The sequence below is a fragment of the Lagopus muta genome, chromosome 21 (genome assembly GCF_023343835.1).
Source record: "Lagopus muta isolate bLagMut1 chromosome 21, bLagMut1 primary, whole genome shotgun sequence".
In the NCBI taxonomy this organism is placed as follows: domain Eukaryota; kingdom Metazoa; phylum Chordata; class Aves; order Galliformes; family Phasianidae; genus Lagopus; species Lagopus muta.
The window spans coordinates 671,732-699,028 of NC_064453.1; the positions used below are offsets into that span (position 1 = coordinate 671,732).

The window sequence follows — 27,297 nt, forward strand, 5'->3', positions numbered from 1 at the left end:
CCCGACGCCGCGCGAGGCGCGACCACCGGCGCAGGGGGAACCGCCGCCTCTCCCGGTCCCGGCCGTGCCCTGAGCCCCGCACCGCCACCGCGACCTCCGGCCGTTCCCAGCGCCGCGTGGGACCGTTTGAGGGTTGCGGGATGCGGGCGGTGCGGAGCGGCGCGGAGTGGCGCGGGGAATCCCCCCTCCCGCACGGCGGTGGTGCGGTCCGGGAAGATGGCGGCGAGACGCGGCGGGAGCGGTGAGTGCGCGGCGGGGCGGCCCGCATCGTACCGCAACGCTCCAGCTGGGCACGCGCCTCGTGCGGGGGTCGGAGATGTCAACGCGTAGAAGGGCCCCTATAGGTGCCGTGCGCTCCTGCGGGTCTCTGCCCCGCGCACGCGGAGTGCGGAGCTCTCCGGTAACACCGGCACCGCCGGGTCAGCTCCTGTCCCCACCTTCAACCTTCGGCAGCTCTCACTGCTGGTTTGCAGGGCGCTGCTGCGGGTCCCCAGGGTGTCACCGTGCTGCGGGTGAGGGGGGGTGCAGGAATTCTGTGCAATTTGCAGACTTGGGGTCGTGCACTTGTGCTGCTTCACCGCTCGGCCGTGTTTCCCCTCACTGTGTGCTTTCTCTCGCAGCTGAGCATCCCCCAGCAGAGTCCTGCAGGAGGAGGTGACCCCAGAGGGTGAGATGGCTGAGTGGGAGCGGTTGTTTGCATGGAGCCGTGCTGTCCCACCTCACACCCAGCGCAGACGCGGCGTGCCGGAGCCCTCGGTGCCTTTCCAGTGTGTCCTGAAGTGCCTCGAGGGCTCTGTTGTCACGCAGGTACGGAGCTGTAAAGCCAAAAGCAGGAAGCACATCGCACTCCAGAGGCTCTGCAGGACAGTGCTGGGCTGGTTGGAAATCCCCTCCTGCTTATGGGCCTGGGAGGGTGCAGGCATTACAGGCATGAATGCTGTGTGCCCATGCAGCCTGCTTTGCACAGTGCCCAGCAGCCATCTCATGTCTGTCAGGAGAGCTGAGCAGAGCTCAGATTTCTGCTACATTTACTTCCTTTTGGGCTCCTGAATCTCCCAGTATCAAAGCAGAACTGTATGTAAATCCCATGTGCTTCCATCTGCACATCTGAGTTAGTTTTACATGCTAACCTTCAGGGTCACCAGGCATTTTCTGCAATAGAAGGGTGATGTATTACAAGTATTCATCAGCATCAGTGTAGAAACCCCAGTCAGCTGTGCTCTATCCCCTAGGCGGTGACAGCCTGCCCTATCAGAGGCATTTCCCCATGCCCCCAGGTGCAGGTGAGGAGCTGCATTCCCACACCTCTCCCTCTCTTGCAGCAGTCCCCAGCTAAGCTGCAGCTCCGCCTGTCTCTCTTTGATGCCACCCACCGCCACTTCTTTGGCCACACGTGGCACAGCAGCACCCGGACCCCCCGCAACCCCCCAGGACAGCCCCCCTGTGTGCTCTTCAATGAGGTATGGCCGTTGAGGTTGGTTGGCTTCATGCTGGGCTGTTGGTTCCCTGCCTCTCCACAATCTTGCAGCTGGGTGCATCTCCCATTATTAATTATGATGTATTCTAAAGGACAAACCCTGCAAGCTGCAGGCTGGGTGACGCGGTGCTGTGCCTCTGTGCCAGCAGCAGAGTGCACTGTTCCTTCAGACACAGATGGGCTGAGCAGCAGCTCTTGTGGAGGTGCTGCTGCTGCACAAAGCCAGGCTTTTATCCACCCGGGTCCCTGCAGAACTTCCAGCCCTAAGGCAGGACCTTGCAGGGGTCCCTGGGTGTGCAGCCAGCTGCACTGCTGCTGTGCACAGCTGTGGTGAGGCTGCAGTCCCTGCAGCATCGGTGGCAGCTGAGGCTTCATCTCCTTGGTCATGATAGTGTCTAATTATAGCCTTTATTTCCACTTGAATCAATGCGTTGTGCCAAGGATGAAGTTTAGCACAGATCAGAGCCGTGCTCTGTGATTTATGTAAATCTCTGATGGCATCTGTGGAACATTGGCATATGCATTTCATCCTGAGGTGTTTGAATCATCGCTCAGTCCATGCTTTGTGAATAGGAATGGGGGAAACTGTGGCACAGAGAGCTGCCAAGAGAGAGGAACACAGTGCTGCTCCATGTGCTGCATGAGCCCACATGTGGGGCACTGTCCCTGCGATGCAGGTGGCACTTCCCAGGCACCAGGACGTGGAAATGGAGCTCTGCATTGTGGTTCAGAGCTTCCCCAGTCTGGCACTCACCAGTTCAGCTCTGCTGGCACACTCCTGCTGCACTGATGGAGGGCTTAGAGGAGATGGGAGTGTTATTGGAACTGCTGTTGGCTCTTAGGAGACAGCTGTAACCTCTTTCTTAACAACAGATGTGCTGTAGCAGCTCCTGTTCCTGTGGCATCAGTCTCTTGCAGCCTGGCCACCTGTCAGCAGCCAGTGGTCATTATTTCAGCACTTTGCAATAAAAGATAATAGAGTAGCGATTTATTTCTCTGGGATGATGTGCTAATGCCTCTCTCTGTTATCCCTTCCTGACAGTCCGTGACTGCAGCCAACGTTTTCTCTGGGACGCTGCGTTGCGATAATGAGGCTTTACTGGAAGGGTTGATCACACTGTAAATCCCATCCCGGGGAGGTGACCACGTCCTGCCCTCCCTGTGCTGTGGTTTAGGGGCTCCTGCAGCCCCTGGGGACCCAGCAGGATGTGTTGGTTGGACCTGGCACCGCACATCAGCATCCCTTCCCGGTCCCTTTTGCAGTGCTCACGTGCAGTTGTGCCCTGTCCTCAGTGAGAGCTGTGCTGTCGTTGCTCTCGGCTGCCGCACTCTTCCTTCTCTCCCCAGGCCGTGTATTTCCACACGTCGCTCAGCCACCCCAGCATCACAGCCGTGGTGGAGGTGGTGGCTGTGGCCCCTACCCCAGAAGGGCTCTCACGGAACGTGTCGTGTGGCTTCGGGCTCATCCCACTGTTTGACAGCAGGCGGGAGCCCTCAGACCTGGCTGCCAAGGGCAGAGTGTAGGTACTGCTCCCAGGGCTGCTGTGTGGGCCTTACTGGGAATCCACTGACTGCTTCCCCTTCGGTTTCAGGCTCAAGCTGTACCACGGGACGCCACGTGCCTTGCTGCACCCGCTTCTCCAGGACCCTCTAGAAAGTAAGCAGCAGCACGGAGAGCACGTCGCTCCTTTCTTTGCACCCAGATGTGCGCTGGGTTTGTGTGATAGAGGCGGCAGATGTGGGCTCTGCACCCTTGCAGCCCAGGACAGACCGTGCCTTGTCCTTGGGCTGTGTGCGGCTGCAGCAGAGGAGATGAGAATGTGAGCCTGGGATCTGATGCAGAAAATAGCTGTTTGTTTGAATATATGGTTATTACCTTGGCTCCTTTTGAGAAGCGATATCCCCATTGCGCTGCGGATGGAAAAGAGGAAATTCTGTGCTGTTTTGGTACATTTCAGGGGAAATGTGTTAGAAACGCTTTTCTAAGCAATGTAGTGGAAAGAAAATGTCAGGGTTATGGGTTTCCATTCCAACAAGATGCGTTGGGTTTGGAAGCTGATAGCTGTGCTGTCCCAGCTGAGGAGGCTCCCAGTGAAAGTCACCTTGTGTGAGATGCTGCTGGCACAGCACGGAGCTCCCCGTGCTGGAGTGTGTGCATTGCTGGGGCTGAGATGTGCTGGGGACAGATTCTGTGCCTGCCCTGCACTGATGGGTCTTAAGGATGTGGGAAAAATGGCAGCTCTGTAGCACTGTCTCCCCACAGCTTTTGTCATTTCATCACGTTTTCTTTTGATCAGAGAATAAATACATGACTATAATGGAGAACAGCCACCTGCAGTACAGCCTGAAGCTCCACCTGCCTCTGGAGAAGGTATTTCATCTCCTTCCTGAAAACCTCCTGGTGTCTGGCCTGCAGAAGATCCCTGGCCTGCTGCCTGCACATGGGGAAGCAGGTGAGGGTCCCTCTTGTCCCTTTGCCACTGCTGGAACTGTGAGGTGATGCTGTGCTGCTCATGGCCACTTCTGCTTGTGCACCCATGCTCCGTGGCCATGAGCAGAACCCCATGCTGCAGGCTTGCCTCTGTCTGGATCAGACTGCAGGTCCTGCTGCTCTCTTTCAGCTTTAGAATCTGTGCTCAGAGCATTAGAAGCAGCTCCCAGAGCAGCAACAGGACCTGCAGGGCTCATTCTCTCTGCTTTCCATTTGGGCAGAAATGTCATGGACTTCTCTGCAGCTCCCCCACGGCAGAGGAGCAACTGTAGCATTTGCATCCAGTGCTGCAGTGTGTCTGCATGGCTTCATTTTGCTCTCTTCTCCGTTAATTGCTTTGCTCCTGGGAAACCAGGAGGGATAAATAATGGTTGGTTTAATTGGAGTCATTCAGAGGAGTCTTAAGAGAAGGCTGCACAGCTTGGCTCAGCTTGTCCTTGGTGGTGGTGCTCTGGGCAGCCAAGAGCTGGCAGGGCTGAGGGATGAGCTGCTCCTGCACGCAGCCCTCCGAAGCATTGCCTTGCAGATGCCAGCCTCGTTCCTGTTGCTGACAAAGAAATGATGTGATCTGGAAATTCACAGAACAGAACGACTCTGTCATCTATTTGGCAGTGGTGAATTCTTCTGCTGAGGGCAGGCAGCAGCGCAGTGCAGTGGTCCCATCTTGTGGCTGTCAGGAGAAATCCTCTGAAATCCTGCCTGGCTTGTGCTTCTCCATCGCGTGGCGCTGTGCTGGCTGGAGATGCTCTCTGTTCCATTTCTTGCCCACAAGCTGGAGCTGCTGGCTGCTCATCGCAGTGTGACCCTGTTGCTGTGTGTCACTGCAGGTGACATCTTCCTCAAGCCGCGGCTCATGCGGACGGTCCCCTGCTACCTGGACGAGCTCTGCGTGCTCCTGCACCCTTCTCTGGAGAAGTTTGAGGAAGAGCTGCTGGAGCAGCTGAACAGCGACCGCTTGCTGAAGGTGATGGTGTGTAATTAAATGGGGTGAGATGAGCTGCGTGCCAATGCCCGTCCTCAGGTGGAGTGGCAGCATTCAGATGTACGGCACTGCAGCACCGGTTCTGCTTAGCGCCTGGTTTTCCTGCTATGGCAGGCAGGGATGAGCACAGAGGGGCTTTATGTGGGGTGTGCTGGGTGTGCAGACCATAGCTAGCAGAATTTGGGTGGGCCGCTCTGAAAAAGGCAGGGATGTAGGGGTTGTGCAGACGGCCCTTCCAAGTCCTGTGCTGCTGGCTGTGGGCTGAGTGGGATGAGGGCAGACGTGTGCCCTGCTGCTCTCACTGCCCGTCCCCCATCTGCTCTGGCTGTAGCAGGAGGTTGGCAGCACGCTGTGCGTGCAGGAGCGGCGGCTGCGTGTCGCTGTGCACAACGGGCTGCGCTTCGTCCAGGCCCCACAGGTGGCCGTGCTGCAGCCAGCAGCTGAGGCGGCCCGGAGGCAAACCACCAGCAACACAGACAGGTAAGGGATGCACAAACCGTGCCCTACTGCCTGCAGGGTGCAGCCTTCCTCTTCCTCCTCCTCCTCTTCTCCCTGCAGCACTGCAGAGCAGGCGCTGCTGCTGCGGAGCCGCCTGCAGCTGAATGAGATGGTTGCCCATCCAGCCTTTGGGGTCTGCTTCCAGCTGGAGTACGTCGTCTGTGCTGCAGCCAAGGTAGGGCCAGGCCTGGGGGGCTTGTGGGGTGGTGGGAGGACCTGGTGTTTTTTCAGCATTTTCAGCCCCTCCCATGCCTTCCATACCCAGAAGAAGGCACTGCTGCTGGTTTCCGCAGTGGTTTACAGAGCTGCTGTGCCCCCGGGACCTCAGAAAGCAGAGGAGCTGCTTCCCCACCTCTGCTTGCTTCTTGAGTGCTGGGTTGGGCTCTCAACAGTTCCTGTGGGCAAGGAACATCATGCAGAATGCAAAGCACTCCCCATAAGGGAACATCCCACCAGCAGAAAACCTGAGTCCTAAGCACTGCTGTGGGAGGGGGGTTGAACTTGGGGGTAGGAGGAGGGCTGCTCCATGGGGATGCAGCATCTCTGGGGCTCCAGCAGTGCTCCCTTTGCTGCTGATGGAGGGATCCATCCTGGGCCGCCTCCTTGTGCTCGAGGAGCTGAGGCCAATATCTCACATCAGAATGTCAGAGTGCTTTCTGCAGCGCTGGGTGGAATGTGCCACAAATGGGCTTATTAAGTCATTTTAATTATATGGTGTTAAATTTTTTCTGCTGCCTGTACGTGGATGGAGAAACACAGGCTGCAGCAGTCCTGGGGTGTTCTGGAGAACCCAGTTGGAGAACTTCAGTTTGTTTTTTGAATTCAAAAAAAGTCTTGTCTTTAGAATTCAGCCTTTATGCTGAAGGGGGATTAACCCCTTGCGTTCTCTTTGGTTTTGCTGATTGCTGAGGTCTTTCTGGCAGCTGAAATCTGATGGCTTCTGGGTCTTGAAACCACGAAACCTGACTTTTTGCAGTGATGGGGACACGTGCAGGGCGCTGGTCCCCAGCTGCCACCTCTGGGTGCTGCTCCTGTGCCTGGATTGATTGGGATCAACTGGTTTACGAGTCCCCAGTTGTTCTGCTGAGGTGGCAGTGTGAGGGTCATTGGTAACACAGTGAGTGCCTCCCATGTGCACAGCCTAATCCCAGAGCTGATTGCTGAGCCGGTCGGTGCTGTAATTAGCAGCCGGCAGGAGCTGAGCACTGATTGCCAAGGCTGGCAGCGAGCTGTGTTTGCCTCAGGTCTGCACCCCTTGGCTTAAGGAGAGGCTGCTGTGGCACTGGGGTAAGCAGAACCCTCTGGACTCTGCTCTGTGTGGGTTTCCCATCACTGGGGAGAGAAATAATGCAAAAATACACAGCTGAGTGCAGAGGGAGGGATGCAGCTCCTCAGCTGCAGGTAGATTGCTGCTGAGTGCAGCTGAGCTTTCATTGCCTGGTCGTTCTGGTGGTGGGGGGGGTGACTCCTGCTGACGTCTGCTGGTGCTGCTGTTGGGCTCAAACACCTGGAGGCAGAGATGGCTGAGGAAGGGCCGTGCTGCAGAACGGTGTTGTTGCAATTCCCCTGAGCATGGTTGCAGGGGAGGGAGGCACTTTGGCTGTATGTTCTCCTGCAGGCTGCAGCTGGCAGTGCGTTGGGCCCAGCAGCTGCCATGCACACGGTGCGCTGGGCGCTTTGGAGCCCCTTCCTGGGGGCCACCTCCTCCCCAGTGCTGCTGCCCCTGCGTGGTGGTGCCCATCCCAGCCCCGGGCAGACCCTGGTGTACAGAAACCCTGCAGACAGCGAGAGCTCCCAGCAGGTAAGGGCTGCTCTGCTGGTGCTGGGAGCAGCGCTGTTCCCAGCTGCCTGAAGGTGTGTGTGGCTTTTCTCTAACAGTCCTCCAACTTGAACCTCGCAGGTGAAGCGCATTGCGTCGGGTTCTGTCCAGTTCCACGTTTCCACTGATGCAGAACATCGTGTAACTTCGACAGACATCTCGAGTAAAGCTGGGAAGGAGCCGGAGGAGCCTCCTACGCCATCGCTGAGTGAGTGCCTTCTGTGTTGGTGGCATTTAAAATGCAGAACGTGGCAGTGCTGTCCAATGGCTTATGAATTACTGTGCGGAGGGGACTTCAGGTTGGTTTGATTTCAACCCTTCTACCTGTTCCCTTGTCACATCCACACGTGCTGTGGAGCAGAGCCACACGCAGGAATTGCACTTGTTTCCCTCTGTGTTTTACTCTGGGTCACTCTGACAGCATTTGGGTCTCAGTGCTGAACAAAACAGCTCTTGAAGGGGCCTCGTGGCCCCACCAGCAATGTGCTGCTCCGGTGCTTATGTCTGCAATCGTAATCCTTCCAGATGGCTGAGGATGGGAGAGGTGTCACTTATAGGCTGTGAGTAATAAATAATCTCGTTGAGCTGCAGTTCCTGGAGCGTGACAGCAACGCGCGTTTAATCAGCGTGCGCCTCTAACGAGGGGGGAGAACCAGGCTGCTTGTGTGTGTGTGTGTGTGTGTGTCTGCATGCATATCTGTAGCACAGGGGGCAGATGGTGGGGCTCTCAGCACTGATCTGTGCATTTTGGAGATGGAAAGGATTTCTTTGCCTTGGCTTTGAGCGGTGGCAATCTGCTCCCTTTTGTGCAGCTTCGTTGGTCAGTTCCCCCCTGCCCTGATCAGTGGGAACAAACCTGTAGGTGTGCTCTGCTCTGTGCTTCCCACCCTACAGCGTAGCACTGGGATCAAAACCAGGCTGTGCACCACACGTCCTTGTTTGTCCAGTTCGGAGCGATTTGGTGGCTCTGCTATGGGAGATGCTCCTCTCCCACCACTCCCTTGTTGTTAACGCTTTCCAATTTGGGGCTGTGCACACGGGGTTGCTCACAGCTGAACTGCCTGTTTAAACATCGACGTGCGAGCTGATTACCTGATTAATGGGGTGTTGTCACCACGAGATGGCAGTGGCACCGCGGCGTTGCTGCGGGATGGGAGCCCGTGGCGCATCCAGCTCCGGGCTCACTGCTCTCCAGGGCTGTTTGTTGGTTTAACGGGCTTCACAGCGGAAGTCTTTGAGGGTGAGACGGCGCTGGAGTTGGTGGGCTGTGCTGGGTGAGGCTGCCAGCAGCAGTGCTGAGAGGCGTTTTGTTCCTGGTGTTGCTCGAAGGATCTCCTGAGCGATTTCCAGCTGGTGTCAGTGCACGGAGAAATGGATGTGAATGCAGGCTGATGGTGACCCTCTGCTCCCAGGCACAGGGCGTGGGGCACCCTGACCTCGCTCCCTGCCCTCGAGGGTGGATGTGGGGGCTCAGCTGTGCATGGAGCTGATCCTGGGGTCTGACAGATGGACTGGGAATCCTCCTGCAGCACCAACAGCTCCGCGCACCTCTGCGCACCATTGCTTTAATGACAGGCAGAGCCACTGTAATGGAAAGAAAACAATATTTTAGACATAAGGGAAGTGGGGTGATTTCTGCTGAACAACGGTGAGAACAAAATAGCTGTGATTAGACGTGGTTGAGAAAGCAACCTGAAGTTGCCAGAAAACATCTGTGTTCCTCCTCTGCTGTAAAGGATTTGCTGCTTACTGGAACAGCGAGTTCATCCGTGCCAGTGAGCAGACCAGCCAAATATAAACACAGCAAAACTCATAGCGTTTGGGGGCATGAATGTACGAACAGATGAAAGTAGTGACAAGAAATAATGGAGGAGCTATGAAAACCTTAAGTATCCTAAAAACTTTCACGTCTCATTAAGCAATCCACTTAGCCAGTGCCACATGGCTTTAAGGGAAACTGCAGTACTGTCTAAAGATGGAGGAGCTGTGTTTTTACAGCAGGAAAACTCTTGCTGGCAGATTCAGATTCCCAGCAAAATAACCTCCGAGTGTGGAGATGTGCTACGTGTTCCCCTGCAGGTAGCAGTTTTGCTGGGGGGGAAGGAGCCAAGCAGGCTGCTGGGAGGTTGTGGAGTGCTTTGCAGGGCTGTGCCCATCCCTGGGCAGCAGGGCTGTGCTGGGTGCCGGCTTTGCTGAGCTTCTCCTGTGCTTCTCTGCAGGTCTGCGCTCCCCGCCGCGCCCGGCAGCCTCCATGCAGGGACCAGGGGTGAGTGCTGCACGTGCAGTGCTGTCTGTGCTCTGTGCTGTCCCTGTTACCTTGGGCCTTCTGTTTTCTTCCCCTGGCTGTGTGCCTTCCCCATGTGGTCGTGTTGCTGAGCCCCATGGGCAGCAGGCAGCGATGTTCCCGCGTGGTGCAGTGCAGGTTGGTTGCTGACAGTGTGCCTGAAGTCCATTGGAAGCTGGTTTTCAAGGCTGCTGCGGTCACGCAATGCTTGGCACGTGCAGCTAAAATCTGAGTTAGCAGAGGGAGGAAAGTGAATTCTATGTATAATTTGCTGGACAAAATCCTCCAAGCTGTTTTCACACCCCAAATGTATTTTTAAGGACTGTTCTGGGTTTTGACAACCCGGATTTGCTGGGCACTGCTGTCCCATGGTGAGTGCCAACAGCGATGTGCTGCAAGGAGAGCTGTCAGGTTTTGAGACGAGCTGCAAATACTCACATCTTGTTATGGGGATCAACGTGCACAAATATTTTTGGTGTAATGAAACGCTTCATAGGACTGCATGAAACTGTTTGATCTTTCTACTGCCTTTTCCTATTCCTCCCTTTGCAAGAGAAAGTACAGCATAGCTGCTAAAGCAAGAAGCAGAGGTGTGAACCCGCAGGCAGCCAAGCTGTGCCGCTCCTCAGCGGAGCAGGGATGCTGCTGTGCCAAATCTCAGAGCAAACAGCATCTGAGCTGCACGAACTGCTGGCGGAACCTGGGTTGTGGCGTGGTGTTTGTGCATCATTGCTGCGTTCATCACAGCCTCTTCCCTTCCAGCTGTCTCTCTCACAGCTGCTGGCCTCTCCGCGGAGCAGGGACAGGCGCACGGTGCCACGGAGCCGCAGCGCCCCAACGCCCCGGCCCTGCAGCACTCAGGATGGCCGCGCCAAGCGCACTGCTGGCATCACACACCTGGAGGCTGACCTGCGTCTGGGCTCCCCACGCGCTGATGCCTCCAGCAGTGAGCACCTGTGGGCGCTGCCTTTTGTGCCGACGCAGCTGCCCGTCACGGCCATGGCGCTGCCTGCTGGGAGGTGAGGGCTGTGGGGCTGAGATTTCGGGGGGTTGGCATGGGTTGGTGCTGCTGTTACCGCTTGCTCTGCCCCGTTTCTCTGCCGCTTCCAGCACTGCACTCAGCCGTGCCTCATTGGCGCTCCTGCACACCTTTGGCTTCCCAGAGATCCTCGATGACAACAAGGAGCCCCTGGAGCTCACGGAGCCGCTGAACCCCGCGCATTTCAGTCCTCGGCTGGAGGAAGTGGATGCTCTGCAAAGCAATGAAATAATCCTGCAGTTCCTTGCGTTCAGTAGGTGAGGTGTGCGGGGCTTCAAGGAGCCTTTTGGGGGAGAAGCCTATTCCAAAATGAGCTGCTTTTGTGCTTGAGCAGCAGAAGCCCTTGGGCAGTGTGCTGCTTCCCAACTGCAGCTACAGAAGTAAAGCCGTGAAGAGCTCCCAAATGACACCATTGCTCTCTCAAGGCACTCTTACAACACATTCCAGTTTCTTTGTGGTGCACCTTGGCCACACATTGGTATAAAACTAGTTAGTGCAGGGTTCCTGCTTAAATGCATGTTACGTAGAGGAGCTGAGTTTTTGGAAAGCTATCTATGAGGGCGGCTTTCTCTCTCCAAAGCATTGCTCACAGCTCTTCCATAGATGGCAAAGGTAAAATGCTTCTTCTGCTTGGCTCTTCCATCAAGCATATGGCAGAAGACAGCTGGAACTGGGAGGCTTTTGGAAAGCAAAGACAAACCATATGCCCTCTGTCTTCAGAGAAGTCCAAGTACTTTTGATACTACCAATCTTCTCTTGTTCTTCTGCTTCTTTTTGGTGAGGAGCTTATGATCCAAACAAGGCTGACCAAAAGCACTTTTCTCTTGCTCCAGGGCTCCTCAGGATGCACTGGAAGGGACGTGGCCCAGCACAGTGTTCCTCACCTTCCAGTTCTACCGCTTCCCCCCGGTCAGCACGCCGCGGCTGCAGCTGGTCAATGCGGATGGCGAGAGGGCGGTTGGGTCTGCTGTGCCAGCACAAGTGCTGCTCCAGTTGAACGAAGATGGGACCCCAAACACTGGTGGGCTCTGGTCCTGGGGTGGGTAGTGTCCTCACACGGCTCCTCCTCTTCAGGAGGGCTGTGAGAGGAGGAAGGCTGCCATGGGAGGGTTGGTTGTGCGGCTGAGGCTGGAGGTCTCGATGCTGTTTTGCGTGGTCCTGCACGTAGTTCATCAAGTTGACTTGTTCTTTTTTGTGTGTATGGGCCATAGCATTGTGTTACTGTACAAGGAAAAGCCATCTGGGAGCTTTAAACAACATTTACTGGTTCAATTGGCATTTTTGTCAATCAGATTTAGGCATGCCTCCAGGCCAAGGGAACGGACTGCTATCTGCTTTCATAGCAAACCTCCATTAGTTTATGTGGCACATAATTAAAAATGTTCAAAACGTCAAAGCATGAAGTAAAACATCAATAAGCATCAGTGACATGATCCAGACATCAGGATTGCTGACTGCAGCTGGGGCTGAGCGTACTGAAAAAGAGGCAGAGCATTAAAGCGAAGTGCCTGGAGTAATCTCATCTGATCCTCTGAGCAAAATGCTTTGTCTTTCTCTTTGTGTCTTATTAAATTCCTGTCCCGGGAGATGCCTTCAGTGCAGCTCCTTCCCCACCTAGAGTTCTTGGTGGCAATGAGGGATCCTGTGCTGGGGTCCTTCCCAGTGTGATTGATGGGGTTAAGCTGCACTGCGTAGGAGAGGAGGGTGCTGGGGTGGATCCAGGTGCTGTCACACCATTCTGGTTCAGCAGCAGCTCCACACCTGACATCCTGGCTTTTTCTGGTCCCTGTGACAGCATGCTTGCGGGCAGGCAGGGCCCAAGGGATGCAACCCTCTATTGCTGCTCTGTTTCTTGCAGAAGCCCCAGGGCTGCAGCTGAGGTACGTGGTGGACCCCACCTTCCTGAGGCGTGGGGAGCAGCGTGTCTTCGTGCGCTACCTGGCTGAGCAGAGCCTGCAGATGGACATCTGGGACGGAGACTCGCTGCTGCTGGTCGGCTCTGCTGCGGTTAAACTGAAGGTAGGGAGCCCTTCTCCCTGAGCCTTAATGACTGCTAACGATGAGGGAGAACTGCTTAGCATGCAAGAGTTTAAAGACGAGTCTGACTCTTCCCTCTGTCCTGTGCTGAGATGCTGTTAGATTACCCTTGAGTCTTCAGTAATCAAGTTTTTATCAGCCACTCTGTTTAGCGGAGGCTGATGTCAATCTGACAAGCCTGTAATCACAGGATTTGTCATCTTATCCTTGAAAGCGACGGCAGAGCATTAACTTTCTTCCCTGGAACTTCTGTGCCGTGCTAGGGCTTACTGGATAGAAAAATTAAAGCAGGCCTAGGAAATGCAGAGACATCTTTATCCAGATCTCTAAATCTCTTGGATCTGAGTCGCCCCAGTAACTAGTTACCCTAACGCCTGGCTGTTATCCTCTCGGGGAGAAGTTGCAATGAAAAAGCTCCATCTGGGCAGCCCGCGAAGGAAATGCATCTGCTGAGAGTGGGAGATGGGTGTGAGTGTGATGGGGCTCTGAGCTGAGGCCGAAGGCACAGCAGCATCCATCCTGCCCCATCCCTGCTTCCTCCCCAGCCCCTGCTGCGCCAGGGCCGGCCGGCTGTCAGGACGCTGCACGAGCTGGAGGTGATCACCACTGAGTACGAGCAGGATGCACCACCAGCAGCAGGCAGGGATGTGCTGTGCCCTCTGGGCGCCCGTGTGGCCGTGCGAGGCCACCTGCACCTCTGCCTGGCCAACGTTGGTGAGTACACCTTGGAAGCCTTCATAGCGCTGCAAAGTGTTGTAGGAAACAAAAAGCTTTCCTGAGAGATCCAGCAGGGTTTTGCCCTGCGACTGGGGAAGGCGGATGCTGGCAGAGCTCTGAGCCTGGAGGCACGGAGCGCCCTGATGCTCTGCCCAGCATCCCTGCCACCTGCAGGGTGGCCTTGAGGCCGGCGGGATGCAGGCAGTGATGCACAGGTGGGTAGCAGGGATGGGACGAAGGCAGAGCCGCATGCGTCAGGAAACAGAGCTCTCGTGAGGGTGTGATTCTTCCTGGAGTGTAGCAGGTACTTTGTTATATTTAATTCACCGTCCTATAAATGTGCAGTGACTCCAGGTTTTAAACTCTTATCTTCAGAAGAAAGATTAGCTCCATTATAAGATATCTTAAATTGTCATTTTCCTACTTTGCCTGCAAAGGGACGATAAGCTCCTGGGAAGGAGAATCTGAGATTCACAACCCAGAGAGAGGTTTAACTCCAACCTGGCAAAAGAAGGGCGAAAGGAAAGACACTGATCCGGGACCACAGCTACCCTTTGATTTCTCTGTCCTTTCTAAAAAATTATTTGTTTTTCTTTTCTCTAAATAAATTCCAAATACCTGCAGTAGGTTTCTGAGGGCTCTTCATGCCTTGGGCTCAGGCGTGAGGTGGTGGTAGAGCAGATCTGTGAAACGCAGCTCGGGTGGTTCTGCTGAAACTTCACAAAGTGTGGATGGAAACCCGAGCTGGTTCCAAAGGTCAGCATTAAATCTCTTGGATGTCCCCATTGCTTTTCAGAAGGAAACTGCTCTGTCACTTAGAGAAAAGATAGATGGAGTGCAATAGCAGTAGGATTCCAGAGGGATCGTCGTAAAACGCAGAGAGTGTTGTAAGCAATGAGATATTTGCTTCCACTTCTTTAAACTGTCTGTGAAGATCTGCAGTGGGAATAGCATTTTCCAGTAGATTTTGTGACACTAAGAGGTCTACAACAATTTTGGGGAAAAAAATGTTGGGAAGCTACTCCTGATAATTCACAGGAGGTGGCTCTGTGCTGGCTGTTGTCTTTCTGTTGGCCTGAGCCATCACCAGTGCTGTTTGCTCCGTGTCACAACTGGCTGTGACCTGCTGTTGCCACATGCTGCTGGTGTGCACAGCCCAGCACCTGATATGGGGCTGACCCCGGTCTCTGCCCCCACAGGTCACCGCTGTGAGGAGCCCCCTATGAGCCCCAGGCACCCATTGCTGTCCCACACCCACGTCGTGTCCTCTCCAGCCTGTGGCCGTTCGCTGTCCCTGCACACCAGTGGGGGTGAGTCCTTCTCTGCCCTCCCCAGATGGGAGGGTGCCATCCTGCCCTGCGCAGAGCGGTGACCCGAGTGCTGTCCCTGCAGGTGTCACGGTATCTCGGCCACGCAGGCTGGTTGAGGTGGATAGCGAGCTGGCAGCCATTCTGTGCAGCCTAGGGCTGGAGCAGAGCACAGAACCCCTGCATGCCCCGCATGAGGCCGCGGCCATCCAGCAGCGCCAGATGCAGTGCTTGGCAGCGTTGCAGCAGCAGGGGGATGGTAACAGGAGGATCCCCCAGCACGAGGTGAGGGCGGGCTGGGTGCCTGGCACAACCTGTGCTGCCTCTGGGCTCACAGTCCCCTCCGTCCTGCAGGGCTGCTCTAAGCAGTGCACGCAGTACCTGCAGATCATCGATGCCTACCGGGAGCGCACCAAGCAGCGGTATATCTCCCAAATGCTCAACCAGGCCATCACCGTCACCCACACTGTGTACGCCATGCTGGGGACGGCCGAGTTCTTTGAGTTCGCCCTGAAGAACCCCTACAGCACCCAGCACACGGTGACGGTTGAGGTTGACCACCCTGAGCTCAGGTAGCGCCGACAACCATCCCTGTGTGTGTGCTCACAGTGCTTGTGCCGGGCTCTGTCCCCGTTGCTGGGGTCTGTTCAGGGTCTCCTGCCTGCTTTGGTGCTGGACCTCTCCCAATGCATCCGGGGCGATGGGACACCAACCAGCTCCATGTCTCGCTCCTCCAGTGTCATACTGGACCCAAGGGAATGGAGGCACTTCAAGGAGCTGACCCAGACAGCCACCCCGCTGGAGGAGGACATGTTCCACCTGCGGGATGACCTCAGGCCTCAGATCTACCTGCGCCCCAAGGAGACTGTGCACATTCCCTTCCGATACCAGATGTTCTCCACGGAGCCAGCTGTCACAGCAGTGCCGGTATGCTGGGAGCTGCATCATGCTTGGGTGCAGAGCACATGGTGGAATTGCCGAGGAAACACTGCTTATGTGTCATGGGGCTTCTTCCAAAACCAAGTGTTTTGTTTCCTGCAGGAACCGATGGGGCTGAGCAAAGAAGAGGATGCAGGGAGGGCGCAGGAGGAGCCAACGGCTGCGCAGATGAGGCTCATCGAGGTGGGGATGCAGAGACACGTGGGGCTGTTGGCTGCTGCATTGTGGAGCTGCCTCCCAGCCCTAGGAACGGAGTGCTGACCCCACCACGCTGTTCCCATGCCTGGCACTCAGCCTCTCTGCTCTGCCCCCCCTATTGCAGGTGGCTTTCTGTGTGAGCGGGGGCAAACCCATCGCCCTGCTGCAGGTGAAGGTTGAGCCCCGGCCCCACGTGGTGGATCAGACCTTCCGCTTCTTCCACCCCGAGCTGACCTTCCTGAAGAAGGCCTTCCGCCTGCCTCCATGGCACACGCTCCCAGGTGACCCGCAGGGCTCTGCCAGGAGGTGGGGTGGCATCCAGAGCGCGAGTTCCCACCATCAGGGATGGTTTCTCTGCATCTTCAAAGACCGTTCATGCTATGGCCTTGGGCTTCCTTGCTTGCTTTCTATCCATCTGCTTGCACTGATTTTATACTCTCTTGAACCAGTATGACCCGGTTGCTCTCTGATAGCTCAACGTAAGGGATTGCAGCTCACGGCTGTGCGATGGCGTAGAACAAAGCATAAATAAAACGTTCTGTGGTGTCACATGTGGTGTTGCCTCCTGCAGGTGCTCCGGTGAGGATGCCGAGCGGTGATCCTGAGGTCTATGTCCGCTGCAGTGACCCTAATGTCATCTGTGAGACCAAAAATATGGTACCAGTTACACTCCTGTGTTGCTTTGTTTTGTATCCTCCTGTGTTTTGCTGTTTTGATCAGCCCTGCACCCATGGCAGCATCCTGATCTATTGGCCTGTAGGAATGTGAAATACTGGTGGTGATTAAGACAGAATTGCCCTTGATTCCAATTAAAATGGGCTGCCTTGTTTTGGTATCTGATGCCTGATGTTGTGCCTGTTTTCCTGGAGAGCAAATAGTTGGAGGTTGGTTCCAGCCCTGTTTCCCTCCTGACCTGGTGCAAATCAATACCGGTGTCTTCTTTACTTTGTGTCTCTTTGGATCAAGCCCTCAAAGTTCACCTGGAAAATGCTTTGTGTGTCTCCCCAAACACCACTTCAGTTTTGTACTTCCCAGCAAAGATGTGAGGTCTGCAAGGCTCTCTTTCTGCTGCTTGAGATAGAAGTGGAAAAAAATAAGTGTGTGTACAAACACAGACTGTTATGAAGGGTAGTTACTAATTGCCAGTGCATAATCCAATGGTAATTGGATTATGGCTTGTTAGAAAACGTAGGGAAAATTTGCCAAAATTTGATTATGGATGCAAACCTGGAATGCAAGAGTCGTTTGTGTCCTCTTTTGTAATTAAAAATACTGGAAGAGCTGAACCACGCTGTATAATAACTTAATAACGTGGTTTTTAACTAGATGCTGAAAGCATCTGCTGTTGTAAGTGGGTTGGTGTTTTTTTCATTAATAGAAAGGAAACCCTGGAGTCCTCATTAGCTGGTTTGATCTCTGGGTTAACCATCCTAACGATGCTCTGATTTCTGTGCGCAGGGTCCTGGGGAACCACAGGACGTCTTCTTAAAAGTAGCTGGAGGACCAAGCCCACAGATCAAAACGTTCTTTGTTGTTATTTATACGTAAGTAACAGGAGCCAGAGAGAGGAGAAGGAACCACCCAGAGCACAGGCAGAGCAGGAGGGAATGTTCCCATCCATGTTCTCTTGCTTGCTGGTTCCCGAGCCCTGCTCGCTGAGCCAGGCAGGAGGCTTCCCAAAACACCTGTTTGCTTTTCCAATCTCCGTAAATAATGCTCTGAGTGCAGCAGACAGCTTCTCTGTACTCATTCACTCTCTCTGCACGAGTAAGGCTGAAATTTGCTGTGGAGAGGTTTGCCCAGAGGTTGGGGTGGTCGTGGGGCTGAACGCAGCAGGCAGGGGCTGTGCCACTGCTTCGTCTCGCTGCAGGGACCCCTGGCTGGCCACGCCGCTGCACATCTGGCAGTTCTACCTGCACTCCCTGCAGCGTTTGGATGTCAGCTGCACTGCAGGGCAGCTCTCCCGCCTGGCCGTCCCGCTGCGCGGCACCCGCACCCTGCGCAGGGTGAAGGCGTTCTGCTCCCATCCCCACGAGCTGAAGGTAATGCCTCGGGGCTCCTGCTGGGTCCCTGCGGGTGCTGGGCTGGGCTGGCAGCTCTGTAACCCTTACAAATGCAACGCGTCCCGTTTGGAGTTGGGAAAAGTGCCTTGGTGATAATTACCTCTTGATTAAAGCTGTCGTGTGTAGGATCGTTGGTACGAAGCCCCAGAGGGCAAATTATCTGCGTTAATGAGACTATCTGAAGACTAATAATTTCTTTAGAATTCATTTAGTCATAATTGTAAATGGGAGTAATGAAAGGAACAAAAACCCCATTACTGTCCCATAAACAAAGGAAAAAAAATCTCAGCTCTCTGAGACTGCAGAAGGGAATGAATCCCATTGAGGATGGCATCACAGTGGTGTGTGCCATCAGTCCAAGTTTGGGGACTGCCTGCCCCCCGTGCCATGCCAGCTTTGTGCCTTGGCCGTGCTGATGGCAGTGCGTTGGGTTCTGCTGCGGTGCTCAGAGCGAGCAGTGCGGGTGGGAGAAGATCCCTGCAGCTGTTGGTAAAGCACTGTTAGGGTCCTCTTGCTGGTCAAAGTGCAGGCTGCTGTTGGCACACGTGCCGTCATGCAGCCAGACCTGCTTCATTAGTGCAGATGGGATTAAATGTTCCAATCATAGGTGTGCATTCCTTAGTGTAATCAGAGCTCATCTGTATTCTGAGCTGGACCTCATGGAGGTGCAGATTCTCTCCCAGCTGTTCCTGCCAAGGGGTGCCAGCCTGCCATCCAAAAACGATCTGCACACAGTTTGTCTTCATTTATCCCTCTGCTTCCTCTCGGGGGGGTTCCCCAGGATGCTGGCAGCAGCTGTGAGCGGTGCTGATGCCATCTCCTCAGTGAGGACACCCTGTTCTGGCTTTTTGTGACTTCAGAGCATCAGGAGCTGAGGGAGGAGGTTCTGATGGGACCCGTGCTCCTTCCTCTGCGGTGTGTTTGCAGGTGGACCCAGCAGGTGTGTTCACGCTGCCCCCCAATGGGGTCCTGGATCTGTTTGTGGGTGTGAAGCCGCGCCGGGCTGGCAGCAGATTCTTCTACCTCAACCTGGTGGATGTGGAGTGCCACCAGCTGGTGTCCTCCTGGCTGCTCTGCGTCACCTGCCGACAGCCGCTCATTTCCAAGGTAATCATGGGGAGGTGGGGGGGTTCAGCGTGGTGACCCCACTGGGCTGGGGGTTGTGCATGCTGACAGCCTGGGCTGGCTGCTGCTTACTGCTTTATCTGCACCCGCTCTTGGTATCCATTCTCCTCCTCTGTGCGTGAGGAGGGACGCGTGCTGGGAGCCGTGCCGCTGCGCATCGATCGCCGGGCGAGCGCTTGGTCTTCGTGCAGACACTGCCATTATTCCCGACTGTCATGAGCAAGGATCCTAAAGCCAATTTCTAAGAATTACTGACAGATTAGAGATTAACTGTCCTCTTTGAGTTAATCTCCTAAAGCAGTATTGCAGAGTAACTCTGGATCACTTGTCTTTACCTGCCAGGACTGCAGGATGTGTGTGGACTCTACCCATGCTGCCTGTTACTATTTCCATTTCCCCATCTCACTTAAGCTCTGGAGCACACGTTTAGCCTTCCAGTGCCTGAATAATCTCACTGAAGACCATCATAAAATATCTTTCAGCCTGTTTTGAAGGCAATTCCATGCTGAGGAGTGTCAACTCTGAAGTATACCCAGTTGTGAAATTAAAGTTACAGCATGCTGCTTTCTATTAGCACTGTGCTAGGTTAGGACTTTGCTCAAAGATGGAAAATTAGATCTCCCAGTTAACGTGTTCGTTTTAGAAATGTTTTCCTGGAACACTTGGTGCTGGGTGAGGTGGAGAGCAGCATTTAAACTGATGTCACTCCACTCCTGATGAGTGCGAGCCCCAGTCCCTGCGCTCTGCCGTGTTATCTGAATTAGCACCACGGTTATCCCTGTGGAAATAAATTAATTAGTCGGAGCGTTCGTTGGCCGGTCCCCAGCTGCTCCTCTGGCCCTTTGTCACTCAGTCTCATAATTACTGCTGTGGATGTAGCGATGCAAACCGCAGCCCGAGGAGATGCTTTTACTCAGAGGTCGTTGCGCGTGTCGCTGATGGCAGGAACTGAGTGTGCATGGAGCAGCAGGGGAGTGGGACACAGGGCAGCAAGGTGTGCTGGGCTCCCCTCAGGTGCACAGCAGAGCAGCCCAGGCTCTGTCTGACCTCAGTGCTGTTCTGTGCCCCGCAGGCCTTTGAGATCACCATCCCTGCAGGCAGCGGGAAGGGCTCCAACAAGCGCATCACCTACACCAACCCCTACCCCACACGCAGGCTGTACTTTCTGGTCACCAGCCGGCCCGACTTGCTGCAGTTCAAGGAGGACTCCTTCCAGGTACAGCCCTACCCCCCATAGGAGCTGCAGCAGGCGCCCTGATGCCCCCCAGCCTCCCCACGTGCCCGCTGTGCTGTGTGCAGGTTGCTGGGGGGGAGGTGTACACCATCGGGCTGCGCTTCGCCCCGAGTCAGAGCGTGGGTGAGGAGGAGATCCTGATCCACATCAACGACCACCAGGACAAGAACGAGGAGACCTTCTGTGTGAAGGTCATCTACTACTGAGGCTGTGGCACGGCTCTTGGTCCTCGTTTGGGCAATGCAGCCCCGCACAGGTGAGGGCAACGTGTCTGCTTCTCATCTCACCCCACTGAGCTGTGGGGTCCCTCTGGCCCTATGGGAGCCCCGCTGCTGGACCAGGCTGCCCTGTGCTCAGAACAGGAAGGGGGGATGTTCACCGCTGTGTGCCACAACTGCAGAAGGTCTTAATTTTTGTTAGATGTTTTTAATGTTTATATTGCAAGGGCTTTAAATCTTTGTGTGTTTTTAACTTAAAGTTTACAAAATGTTTCTGAAGGATTCTGTACCCGCCATCGAATGTTGCAGAAACGAACCGTTTGGAGTTGGTGATGCTTTTCTACTCGTTTGAGACCAATAAAATTTGTGCCCTGCTCTGACAGCATCGTGGTGTCCCTTGTTGGGCAGAGCCCTCCCTGCAGCCCCAAACCCACGTGGGGGGAGCACTTGTGGTCCGTAATATGGTGTCAGCCCATTCCCACAAGTGGGTCCCAGCACTGCTGGGCTGACCTGCCCTATGTCACAGCTGTGACTGAAGAGCAATGGCCCTCATGCAATCTGTTTTAATCTTGTTTGCTAAAATGCTCCCCTTCTCCCTCGCTACTTTACACCGCATTTATTTCTGTTAAGTCACGATCATTAGTACCCAGAAAACATCAAGCAGCACCTAATTTTCTGATGGCTTCATTTTCACTAATGGATTAGAAGGAAGCGGCTGCGCTGCTGGTGAGCCTGGCAGGATTTTAATTTATCTGCCCCTACTTACAGTGCTGACTTGCTTGGCCTTGACGTAACTATTGGAAATCCACTGTGAGTTCTACGGAGGGGAAGATTCATTATGCAGAGAGAGGAAAAAGGAGATGAGAACAAAAGCGTGGAGCAAAGGAGGGCCGGATCCCTGCTGGCTGAAGGCTGTCCCCACTGCTCCCATCTCGCAGCCATTGGGGTGGCTGTGCAGCTGTGGCACTGCTTGTTGTGGGGCGTTAGGGGGATGAATTGCAGCCCCAGTGAATGGTGTGCTGAGTTACTCTGAGTTACTCTGCCTCCTTAGGACTGATGGGAAACGACAGCTCATATTTTAGAAAATTATTGTGCTGTCTGCAATGCAGAGAGGTCCCTCTGTTGGGTTATTAAAGTCGATTAGATGAAAAATTTTCATTACGTTTTCATATCATAACGTTTCTTAAGGATTATCAATGACTTGGTGCTTTATCCTTGGCTGCTGCAGATGGGGAAGGTCCACAGGTCTCCCATTCCAGGGGGGGGAATGCGAGTCACAGCTGTGCCCCCTTGGAACACATCCCTCAGTCTGCAAAGTACCATAAATCGTGGCAGGGCTTTAACGTACCCTTCTGCTGCCTATTAGTTTGTTCTCACTACATTAGCTTTAATTAAACTCCACTTTCTTTGAAGCTCAGTCCAGTCAGGAGCAGTTTAAGGGCCCTGCAGGGGCAGCGCTGCTCCTGCGGGCTCTGACAGCTCTGGGATGGCGATGGCAGCAGCGGTTACGCTGCTTTTGTTCACACTTGCTAATGAAGTTGTCCCCCTTAATGACAACACCGAGTCGTTAACGTGCAACTGATTCTTCTCCCGACGTTTCTCGAGGAGTGCAAGCGCAGCACGGAGCTCTGATGGAGGTAATTTCACAGGGGTCACGGAAAGGTTGCGGGATTGACTGGAGGTGAGAGGAGGAGCTCCGTGAAGCTCTGCCGGGTGTTTAATTCCGCCTTTGGAGCTGCCCGCCTCTCTTACAGATTCTGCTCTGCCCTCCCTCTGCGGTTTTGTCCCGGCTGTGTTTGCAGGAGTCGCTCTGCAGCACCCAATGCAGAGAGAAGGCGCTGAGCAAACCCTGCCTGCAGCTGTTTCATCAGCAGCGACCCTCCCAAGTGGGGGTTAATCAGTTAATTATTTGCTTCCATATTTATGCCCACATCTATTTTTATGCGGCCACCAATACCTGGGAAGAAAGTGCATCAATGTGAATGGAAATAACCAAAGCCCAATAAAAAGTGGAGTAAAGGGGGAATCCTCCACCACATCCCAATTCCCCCATCCTGTGCTTTTGAGAGGAAAACACATCAAAAATCATTTCCTTAGCCAGGCAGGACTTAGCTGCAGAGCATCCCTTGAACTTTGCCTATCAGCCAGAACAAACAGTGTGTTGGTGACTGTCTTTGGAAGCCCAAAACGTTCCTCTGGTGCATGACCAGGCACAACCCCTGCCTGCTCCCTGCCGTTCAGCACTCATGGGCCTGGGTTTGCAGTGTTGGTTTTTCCCCTACCCTGCACCGCCCACATGGTGTTAGGAATAAAAACGTTGCCTGGTGCTGCTGTGCTGTAATTAATCACCGTGTGTGGACGTGCAAGTGAGGGAGCGACCTTGTATTGCCTGGCTCAAGGATAAGGGGATTTTCCTCCTGAGCTGGGTGCAGGGCTGTGCTCCGTGTGGCTCCCAGCCTCCCCAGCTCCAGAGGTCAGCAGTTATCTGCTTTGCGAGAGCAGCTGTGCTGGGTGCACCAGCACTGAGTGCATCTGAAATGGGCTTCTGAAAGAGGAGAGCTGGAGCTCCTCAGCCCCAGGTGTGAGCAGGGAACGTTCCAGGTGCCGGCAGGAGGGCACAGAAGAGCTCTGGCTTTTAAGATAAGGAGGCAGGAGTGGTGTAATTACCTCCCATCAGGTTAGAAGATAAAAACAGCCTATCTCTGCCGAGGCAGCTGAGTGCAGCTGGCTTCTCCAATCAAGCTCACCCAGAATGCTGCTTGCTGGGGAGGCTGCTCACCTCACCCCGTCCCAAACTCCCATCCCAAACCTATGGAGTTTCATTAGGAAACTCCTGACACCCCTTTTCCTCCAGCCTGGTGCAAGGGTGTTTTCAAAGTTGCTCCCAGTTCCTCCTGCTTTGGAGCAAGGAAAGCAGCTCCAGCGTTCTCTGTGCTTGCACTGCAAACACCCCTGGAAGTGTGGTTTGGGTGGAAGCTCAGCTCTAAGCAATAGGTGGGATTGAATTGAGCCTCTGTGATGGATGCTACGAGAGAAGGAAGCGCCCAGAGACCTGGGGGCCCTGGGATCCATCTCCCACCAGGCTGCCACAGGGCTCCAGCTCTGCTCATTGCTCTGCCTTTGGAGAGATCCCTCGGAACCGAGCAGCACGCGCTCAGGGCAGGCCGCGCCAGGCAGCCATCCCATAATATGAACTCCCTCGGTGCCAGACATCACGCCGAGTTCCAAGAAGGCTCTTTGCCCATCAAGGCACCTGATGGCCCTTATCCCGCCCCCCGCTGGGTCGCGCCGCAGGCTGAGAGCCGCTGAATGCTCTCAGCGGAGGGGAGAAGGGCGACTTCTGGAGTGGAGCGGTGGAAGTCTGATGCTTTGTCTGAAAAGAAAGAACGGGGGGGGGGGGGGAAAGGGGAGTGGGGAAGTGAGCGCAGCTTTGAAACACAAACCCAAGCAGAAAGTTTCCATGACAAAGCTTTCGGCTCCTTCCCGGGGAGCACAAACCGGCATTTGCATGAAAAAGGGACCGCAGGGGTGCGTGGAGCTCCTGGGCAGGAGTTCCTACAGGGAGACGGGGGAGGAGAGCGATGGGCGCTGCGGGCAGCGGGGTGGACGAGGGGGGGGAGACACGTGGGAGTGGAAGGCACGATGGGGACCGCATCTTTTTTTCCTCTTATGAGGAAGAAATGGAGAAAACCCGATTTGAACAAAAGATCACCATAGCGTTGGCTGGGAGCCTGCCAGCGTTGTAATAAGATGTTACCGGGTGTCTTTATTAGTTAAAATGGGTATTCAGATTGCCTGCCAAATTGAAAGATGAGAGACTTGTTTGAAAATGGCACCGCAACAGCAAGCAAACGTTCTCCAGGCTGCTAACGAGCTTTTGCTGTGCAGGGCATTGGGAGCAATGAGGGCAGCTGGGGTCGGGGGGGGGGCAGACATGGAGGGGCCTTCCTCCACCTCATCATCATCCTCACCTCCCCTGCTAGCAGCCTTCAATGGCAGGAAACACATCCTAGAGCCCCTCAGCCAACGAGCTCCAGTGCCACCGTGGAGCCCTCCCTCAGTGCTGGTACTGAGCAGCCCCAGTCCTGGTCAGTGACAGAGCTGTGCGGGCAATTACAGCCCAGGGCATCATTTCATCAGCAATCAATCCATGACACGCAGGGGGTGGCTGAGATGGCAGCAGTGTGGGGCCCAGGTGACCCTCCAGGGCTTTGCTCACCCCTCCTGCTGAAAGGTGCTGCTCTGAACAGATTTTCCACGTCAGGAATCAGAAAAATTAGGTGTTATAATGCGTTGCCCTGGCATTTCCAGCTGAAAGTGTTGTGATTTTCGAGTCTGAAATGAGTTTTTATTTTCAAATGCATTATTCATTTTCTTTAAAAGGTCAGAATCCGAGCGAAATGCTTTGGTTCACCTCAGATGAATCTGTTTGGGTTTGTCTTTGCTGGCACACGGCGGATCGATGGCGTTGGGCAGTGCCAACCCTGCATCGCCCAGCACTGGGGGGCACAGGGACCCACGGGCAATGGGGCTGTGCCAGGGCAGGGCTCATCTCCCCACCTCCTCTGAGCACAGGACGTGAGTGAGGTGCGTGGAAGCCTTTGGCTGCTGCTCACAGAGATTATCTCAAGGTTTTCCTGCGGGACTGTGACCTTTCCATCCTCCTGTTCCCACCCAGGACCGAGCAGTGCCCAGCCAAAGCTGCCCGTTAGCATTTGCAGGCTTTGATTTGGAAATTTCAAATGCATCGCCCCTGATTAGAGGAGCAGTTGCTGAAAAACTGGAAGATGACTCCAGGGAACCATCGGGCTTCACGGAGAAGAAATATTTGCTGGTGGTAATTATATATTAGCTTTAAGACAACCAAATTATTTCTGAAGTGACAGAGCATTATGGACACGGTCAGCATTGCTTTCAGCTCTAATTCACAGCGCGCAGGAAGGGAGCGGGCAAACGGGGAAGCGACATTAATTGTGGCCCAATTCATTTCCCTGCATGGAAAGCCACAGCTAATCTCCTTAAAAGAAAAATGGTTCAATCTGGAAGGGCTGCGGGGGACGATTTGTGACGCCGGAGGGAAGCAGCGGGGGGCGGCCCTGGCTGAGCGCGGCCCTGCGGCTCGGTGCTCTCAGGTGGTCCCAGCTCCCAAAGGGACACAGAGCCACCGACGGCCCCCAGCCTGCAGTGCCCTGCACCCCTCGATCTGCAGTGCCCATGGTGGGGGATCCATGCCTCCCACCCTCCTGAAGCAATAAGTGTGCAATATTGATTACATTGATGGCCACGCGCTCTCGTGTCCCCTGGAACTTCGTGCCCTGTGGTGCTCTAAAGCGAGAAGTATAATGCTCTGCTGTGGAGAAAAATCCCTTTCTGGTTATTAACATTTAGCTCGAGTATGGCAAAGCAGTCCCAACATTTGAATTGGGAAGGTTTATTCCCCGTTTCTCCCACACATCTTCCTGAAAGCATACCAGCGACTTGATAAAAAACTGATTTAATGGCTACAAAACCCGGAGATAAAACTACTCTTAATGGCTTTCTTTGAGATCAAGGCTGTCAAATACCGGGCTCAAAATCCTTTATACAACAAGAGCAACTATATTAAGTGCACTCAATCAAAACCGGGCTGAAGGTTCTATAAATGAAACAATGGCTGTAGGAAATGCATTTTATTAACATCCCCAGGAGAAAGCAGAGGAGATGAAGAGCCCCAGAACTGCCTGCTCCCATTCATCCAGGATGGATGGAACGAGGAGGGCGTCTTCCCTGCACGTCCTTGCTGTGTGCACTGTTCAGAAGGGCTGGGGCAGCCGCAGGATGGACTCACAGGTTAATATTTGGTTTTCACCCTGCTTTTCTCCAGCTTGGAACCCTTCCTGCTCACTCATTATGAAATATACGAGTTTATCTTTGAAGTCTCATTCCGAGGATGCTCTTTCTCCTCCCCCCATCAGACCCATTCGTTGGCTCTTGTAAATGTATTCAGCCAGCGCTGGATGCACGAGGAGAGTGGACTGTGCCAGAAGGTTTGGCTTATCAAATGTCACGCAGATCTCGTCTCGGGGGAAAAATACTTCAATAATTAAATTAAATGAAAAGTCCCCGAATAAAAGCCTGGGAGGCTGCGGGCTTCTGTTTATCTCCGAAGTGCAAATAGAATTGCAAATGGGGAAGGAAGATGCCAGAAGACCACGTTAGGTCTCTGGTCCTTTTACTGTGCATTTCTGTATGTCACAGAGTGCTTTGCACTTTCATGCTGATTTTCTCTATAGAAATGATTCTTTTCCATAGGAAGCTTGGACAGGGGAACCAGCTGGGTGTGCTACAGGGGACAGAGCTGCCCTGGAACAGCTGTGCCCAATGCACTGCATACCAGGCATTGCTCCAGGTGTCCCCTATGGCTGGGAACATCGCAGCACCTCGGCTGAGTCACCTTTCCCATCTGAAGCCGTGTCACCAGGGGTCCTGTAACAGCCGTGCCCTGCTGTTAAACCTGCTTTGCTGAAGAAAGGCTGTAAAAGGAAATTGATCATAAAAGCAGCCCTCTGCCTTTACTGCTGCTTTAAGCTCCCTTTGGGACAGAGGCTGAAATTTACACCTGCTGCTGTGGGATAAACAGGATTGGGGTTAGGTGAGGATGGTGTGCGGTGCTGGGTCCCAGCAGAGCCGTGTGATGCTGTGGCACTGCTGGCACCCGCCGTGCTGCTGTTCCAGTGCTGCCAAAAGGGAAATGGCTCGAGGTGGTGGCCTCAGTGCCTGCTTATGTCACATTAACAAACAAATTCGGGACAGCTAAAGGCTCTTTGTGGATAAATAGCACAGAGAAAAGAGAGGCTAAATTAATAACATAAATCATCGCTGCGAGCGGC

General features: G+C 54.3%; 1 protein-coding gene across 5 annotated transcripts; it reads left to right on the top strand.

Annotated features, from left to right (window-relative positions):
• The first annotated feature begins 30 nt into the window (after positions 1–30).
• Positions 31–20,832, top strand: NPHP4 (nephrocystin 4). Of its 5 annotated transcripts, none has more exons than XM_048967484.1 (29): positions 31–241; positions 621–807; positions 1,323–1,460; positions 2,825–2,997; positions 3,070–3,134; positions 3,775–3,930; positions 4,796–4,938; positions 5,282–5,430; positions 5,509–5,623; positions 7,067–7,249; positions 7,349–7,475; positions 9,487–9,533; positions 10,314–10,570; positions 10,662–10,847; positions 11,424–11,611; positions 12,449–12,609; positions 13,173–13,341; positions 14,544–14,654; positions 14,737–14,936; positions 15,006–15,223; positions 15,389–15,578; positions 15,693–15,773; positions 15,913–16,069; positions 16,360–16,445; positions 17,247–17,332; positions 17,659–17,830; positions 18,779–18,958; positions 20,049–20,192; positions 20,276–20,832. In XM_048967484.1, exons 2-29 carry the CDS (start codon positions 673–675, stop codon positions 20,414–20,416), a joined length of 4,158 nt encoding a protein of 1,385 aa, XP_048823441.1. In that variant the 5' UTR covers positions 31–241; positions 621–672; the 3' UTR covers positions 20,417–20,832. The 5 variants fall into 5 exon arrangements, with proteins under 5 accessions (XP_048823441.1, XP_048823444.1, XP_048823442.1 ...); XM_048967487.1 differs by having other exon boundaries at positions 4,796–4,932; positions 5,285–5,430; XM_048967485.1 differs by having other exon boundaries at positions 4,796–4,932; positions 20,276–20,831.
• Positions 20,833–27,297: the final 6,465 nt, after the last annotated feature.

Coding starts and splice junctions, on each gene's coding strand:
- NPHP4 (XM_048967484.1), top strand. CDS start 673: ATGGCTGAGTGGGAGCGGTTGTTTGCATGGAGCCGTGCTGTCCCACCT. Junction 808..1,322: donor AGGGCTCTGTTGTCACGCAG/GTACGGAGCTGT, acceptor CCTCTCTTGCAG/CAGTCCCCAGCTAAGCTGCA. Junction 15,579..15,692: donor CAGCTGTCACAGCAGTGCCG/GTATGCTGGGAG, acceptor TGTTTCCTGCAG/GAACCGATGGGGCTGAGCAA.